The 6,083-nt window shown below is 38.0% G+C and overlaps 1 protein-coding gene across 1 annotated transcript in view; it reads right to left on the bottom strand.

The window, feature by feature from the left end:
* Positions 1-2,093: 2,093 nt before the first annotated feature.
* LOC121520104 (NLR family CARD domain-containing protein 3-like) overlaps positions 2,094-6,083 on the bottom strand; it is a 68,172-nt gene continuing 64,182 nt past the window's right edge. Inside the window, exon 10 of the mRNA XM_041803382.1 lies at positions 2,094-2,590. Coding sequence (XP_041659316.1) covers positions 2,569-2,590 — 22 coding nt within the window. The 3' untranslated portion in view covers positions 2,094-2,568. The remainder of the gene's footprint in view (positions 2,591-6,083) is intronic.

Raw genomic sequence — 6,083 nt, 5'->3', positions numbered from 1 at the left:
TTCTAGCTTTGGAGGCCAGGGTTAGAAAAATAGAAAATGTTAGATTAACAACATGTTTATGTCCCTTACATGTTGTTAATCTAATATTAAAATGACTGAAACCAACGGCTCATCCTTACTTTAAATACATATCAGCTCCAAATATCAGTTATCGCTCTCATTCACCAATAATCTGTAACCTTATTGGCCCAGAGAGAACAATATCTGTCCACCTCCTTTCCGTCTCCAGCCTGAAGTACTTCACAAAGAACAGACAGACACAAAATAACAGTCAAATTAGAATAAAAGCAGTCAGATATTTACAAGTGAGCTGATAAAAGAAATACAATTAATACAGCAAATAAACACTAAAATCCAATGATCAATAATATGAATAAAATCAGTGAAAGGTAAAAATAAAAGCAGAGATTAAACACTGGAGGAAACAAAAAAATTAAACATGTGTAGTGATATATAGTGATAACAAATAAATAATATCTTAAAACCTTGTGTAGTATTAATAATAGGGGCACCACCGCTTATGTGAAATTTCAAATTGATTAGGATCAATTTGAATAATGTAATAATACATTAATTAAAAGTTTAATTAATTAATTTTTAAAATTAATTATTAATCTCATATCTCAAGTTATGAGTCCCTTTGACAGTGACTTCCCTTCCTGACTTAATGATTTCTGGACAACGACTGAAGTTCTGTAGATTTATTAATAGATCCCAGAATTACGATGTATATATCACACAGCTAATATGAATATAATGCGAGTAAATAAACAGGAATTGAATAAATGTGATAATAAAGGAATGGTGTTGATCTAGTTTGATGGAGAGTGGATGATTTGAACATATAGAAAAAGACAATGACTTAAACGGTATAGAATTTGATCTGTAAATTTGGAAAAATAGATCTGAATTAATGAACTGTTTTAATAAAATGATGGAGACGCCGTCAAACTGGATGACTTGGATCAGAATACTGCTGCTTGCCAAAGAAGAAGGATGAGGATGAGTAGATGAACTGGAGAGGTGCTGAAAGCCTGGAGCTACCGTAGGTACCAGCTAGATCGGACCTTTGACCAGCTGAGCTGGTGGGTTCTGCAAAGGTGGGTCCCTCAGATGCCAGAAGGCAGTCTGATGAACATGGCAAGATGTGTCCTTTCCAAGGATTCTGATGGACCCGTTACAAAAAAACTGTTCTTAATTCGTCCAGTTACTTTCAAAAATAACATCTCAGGCATGCCGACATCACTTTGAGTTATTGAAGGATCACAGTGATGAAGTCTGGACGTGTAAGAAAAATAATATACATATATTAAAAAAACCTCTGCTGCAACAAATAACGAAAAACCTATAAAATATTATATCATTTGTGCAGGATCAAAAATGAAGTTAACTAAGACTTCAAAGTTCAAAAAGGTTTGAACCTAGCGCAGACTTATAAGAAAACAAAGAGAAGAAACACGTTTCACAGAGAAGTCTTAAGAAAAGTTATTTAGTTAACTGAAAGATAAAGAAAAAGCAAAGAACTTGAAGAGAACTGAAAAGAGCACAGAGAAGAAGACTAAAGACTTGGGTTGGTGACTGATACTGGACATTAGATGGCCCTGTTAGTCCATGGAAGACATCTTGATTAAAAATGATTATTCATTTCTTAGCCCTCTTAAATAATACAAAAATATGAAACATATATTTGCGCTACATTTTGCTATCTAAGACACTGAAAGTTTCTTGGTGATCAACATTATGTTTATAGCATTTCTTGAGATATGGAGTCATTCTTATCTTTTCGTCTCAGTTCTGCAGAGAAAGCACAAGTAATTTATGACCCAATGACCCATCTGGTTTTGTTGTTTGTCCAGAGGTAGGAAGCTTTGGTTTACAATCCTTCAGTTCAAAGGTATACGTTTTTACAGCTTTGGTATGACACAGTCAGTTCGATGGCTCTTATTCCGAAACATCCAATCAGATATCTCCAAGTTTTAAAATTGTGATGTCTCCTGAGACCAGTTTTCCATCCAAAGTGTCAAGTCTGGCTCCTCAAGTCTGGGAAGCCTTTAGGTGGGAAAAGTTGGTAAACAAGGATGGGTAGTTGGTAGACACGGGGAAGCCCCCCCCCCCCCCCGCCCTTAGAAATCCTGCAGGCCTGAAGGTATTTCACTACAACACCATTCTTTTTGGTAATGAGCTATTTGTTAAAGATCAGGGATCAGAAAATGTTTGTCTTGGTAGTGGGAGATTGTCATGTACCAAAGCTAGCCTCTACCAAAGTTGCGCTAACCCTCGTTCATGTATTTCCACAAGGGGGCGCTGTGACAGAAAGTTCAACATCTGTATCCAAATGGAGACGTTCATCTTCAGTCATTTAGTCCTAAAGCAGTTTACGCTGAGAATCTGTGTTAGAATAGAAACATGGGGGAGGTCCACAGTGGAGCTGATCTCAGAGCAGTCTCATCTCCACTGGTTGGGATTGGTCTGTCAGTCTCCCAGTAACACGGCCCAGTTACAGACTCACCACAGACAGCTGCTGCTGCTTCCCCCTCTCTGACAAGCAGGACAATCAGGATCCTCTCTTTAATCATGAAAACTCCACCAGCTGAGGATATAAAAGAAAGAGAGAGAGAGAGAATTTCCACACTGTGAGTGACTTCATGAATTATTATCAGTGATCCAGAACATCCAGTCAGAAGAGCTGCAGGGACTCCAGTCCTGCTCAGATCACAGTAATCCTGTAAAGTAGCATGCTCTCTCTCAGCTCTCGTTAAAGCTTAAAGGCAAACAGAGTCCTTGAAGGCCTCATGATGTCAGAGAGCGTTTAGTGATGTATTTACTGTTTGAAATAGAACAGCAGTAGTTTGTGATTTCCTCTGCCTTTGGAGAGGCTTCAGAAATAAAAGCACTCATTTAACAAACTTAAGGAGCCTGTGTCCACAGCTGCTGTTATTCACACTGTCAGGATTCATTTTTAATACCAAACCAACAGAGTTCAGTGTTTTCAGCGTTCTCACATTAAAACACTTTCACCTCTAGAACAGCACTGAGCTCATCAAGGTCACGTCTCAATCACTGGCCAATCAGAATCAAGAAGGGGAGGGACTTATGACACCAGCTTTGACCATGGTGGAGGAGAAAGACATGGGACTGGTCTTTGATGGTAAAGGTCTGAGGTCTACAGCTGCTGTGAAAATACAGGATTCCTTTACATTGTTAAACTGCCGTTTCATTTTCTATGTATTTCCCTGAATTTCTGAGCAGTAGGACATAGAAGGAGTTACAAGTGAACACTTTAATAATTCATATCTGTGCTAAAGCCTCTCCTTGTATACACATTTGCACCAATCAATCATTAATTCTTTTCAATGATCTTATCCTCCTCACAGATATCATGTGAAAGTCATGACCTCTTTCATTTTCAACACTGTTCTAATTCAGCTCTAAATGTTGTTCTTTGATTTCATTCAGCTCATATTTACAATAGTTCAAACCTTTATAACAGCAGCAGAGCAGGACTGTTTTGGTGTCAGGCTCCAGCCTCTTCTATTCTAGCAGATTTATTGACATGCAGAATTTGAGCAGTAATGAGATAACTTCTATAGCCCTGGTGGAGCCTATAGATGTATGCTGGGGTGGAGAAAGGGTTAAAGCAAGGCCCCAGTACAGTATCAGAGCTGGAAATTACAGGGCAGAGGGAGAGACCATTTAAGAATCAGATGGTAAAGTTTATGAAATCCTCTGCAGTCTGCAAACAAACTGACTGCTGTCTCATCTGGATGAGTCCTGTCAGCTGTATGCATGCATGCTGCATGCATACAGAGATCTGCATAGTGACCGCTACTTCCTGTAGTCTCTTTACTCTCTGTGGAAAACTTTTGATTATTACACTGCACCACTAGCATGTTGGTATAATACCATAGATGCACTCAGAAAAGACACATACCAGGGTATATGCAGGAATCTTGACGTTAATTTTAATACCTTTTTAAGACTTTTCAAGACCTTCTCAATATTTTTTAATGCCTCACCCCCACTTCAAGCTGTAACCATTTACATCAGTGATATTTTTAACTTAACAGTTTTAGTTTGTAATAAAGACTATAGACCACTATGATACAACAAAATTCAAAGAGGCTGGGATAGTAAATGTTTGTGCTTCTGAATTTCCACCTGCCCGCCCACCCACTCTGGTGCTCTCAGAGACAATTTACAAACGTACCCACAATAGCCTAGCTTTTAATGTACCTGTTCATCTTTGTTTTTTTTAAAGAAAATGAATAAATTCACACACTTTTACGATGTTTTTGGGACTCAAACTCTTGGACAGCTATTTCAGAAAAAATACTTTCAAAATTTAAGACTTTATAAAGTCATGATAAGACTTTTTAATACTTTTTAAGGGTCTTAATTTTCCCAAAATTGATTTATCACCTTTTAATACTTTTCAAGACCCCACGGATACCCTGCATAAACAGGACTGCTGTCCTCAGAAAACGTGTTCTTCAAGTAAAAAAATAGAGAAAAATCGATAAGAGGTGGGGGAAATATGAAATCTTACAGCAACAAAATCTTGTTTGTTCACAGTGGATCTTTCTGTATATAAAACTATCTCTGAAAAAAAAAAAGTTCATCCTGCAGACACATTATTTCTGCAGACACATGTTCATCCTGCAGACACATGTTCATCCTGCAGACACACGTTCATCCTGCAGACATGATCATTCTGCAGACCCATGTTCATCCTGCAGACACATGTCCATCCTGCAGACACATGTTCATCCTGTAGACATATGATCATCTTGCAGACACACGTTCATCCTGCAGACACGATCATTCTGCAGACACATGTTCATTCTGCAGACACATGTTCATTCTGCAGACACATGTTCATTCTGCAGACACATGTTCATCCTGCAGACACATTTTCACTCTGCAGACACATGTTCATCCTGCAGACACATTTTCATTCTGCAGACCCATGTTCATCCTGCAGACACATGTTCATCCTGCAGACACATTTTCATTCTGCAGACACATGTTCATCCTGCAGACACATGTTCATCCTGTAGACACATGTTCATCCTGCAGACACATGTTCATTCTGCAGACACATGTTCATCCTGCAGACACATGTTCATCCTGTAGACACATGTTCATCCTGTAGACATATGATCATCTTGCAGACACATGTTCATCCTGTAGACACATGTTCATCCTGTAGACATAGGATCATCCTGCAGACACATGTTCATCCTAAAGACAAGACTGGTTCCTTAACCCTTTCTCAGGTAAGTGACAATATATGGTACCTTCAGCAGACTTCAAACATGGTCACTATACAGCCCAGTGAAGTTGTCAAATTACTTTAGTTCTCTCAGCCATTCAGCAGAACACTATGTCACAGACAGTGGCATCATACCTTCAGACCAATTAGCAGTCCCCCAGAGCTTCTGGAACCAACCTCTTTCCCCAGACAGTGCGAATTAGGGATTTCAACTTCAGTGTGAAAAATGAAGTGACCATATTTGATCCTACACTAGGGTTCAGGTAAATGACAAAATGTCTATTTTTAGACATATGCCTGATGCAGGAAGTAAATAACAGTTTGTTTTACAAATCCAGCATGATAACGTAGGACAATAACACTCAAGAGTGAAAGAGATGTCACCACAAGATTGTATAACATTAAACAGTGATGTAGTGAGACATTTATCCCCATTTTTAGCTATCAATAGTGAAATATGTATGATTTTGGTATGGCTGTGGTGTGAATAAAATATGGTTTCTGTAAAATGCTTTGAGTGTCATGAAATGTTCTAATAAAAGTCATTATTATTATTATTAACAGCAAACCAGCAGCTAGGAAAACCACCTGGAAGAAGGCTGACCTGGACAACATGCAACTGTCAAAATATCAGCACCCTCTCCCTGTATTTGTAGACCGTTTCATTCGTAGACAGTTTTTATACATATTTGCTAATTACATTATCAAAATTTTTAAATAAATATTTATGTATGTTGTTTCATGTATATTTGCTATTCATTCTAAGTGTGTGTGTATATATATATATATATATATATATATATATATATAT

Source organism: Cheilinus undulatus, linkage group 13 (genome assembly GCF_018320785.1).
Source record: "Cheilinus undulatus linkage group 13, ASM1832078v1, whole genome shotgun sequence".
NCBI lineage: Eukaryota > Metazoa > Chordata > Actinopteri > Labriformes > Labridae > Cheilinus > Cheilinus undulatus.
This window is presented reverse-complemented; position numbering and strand designations above follow the sequence as displayed.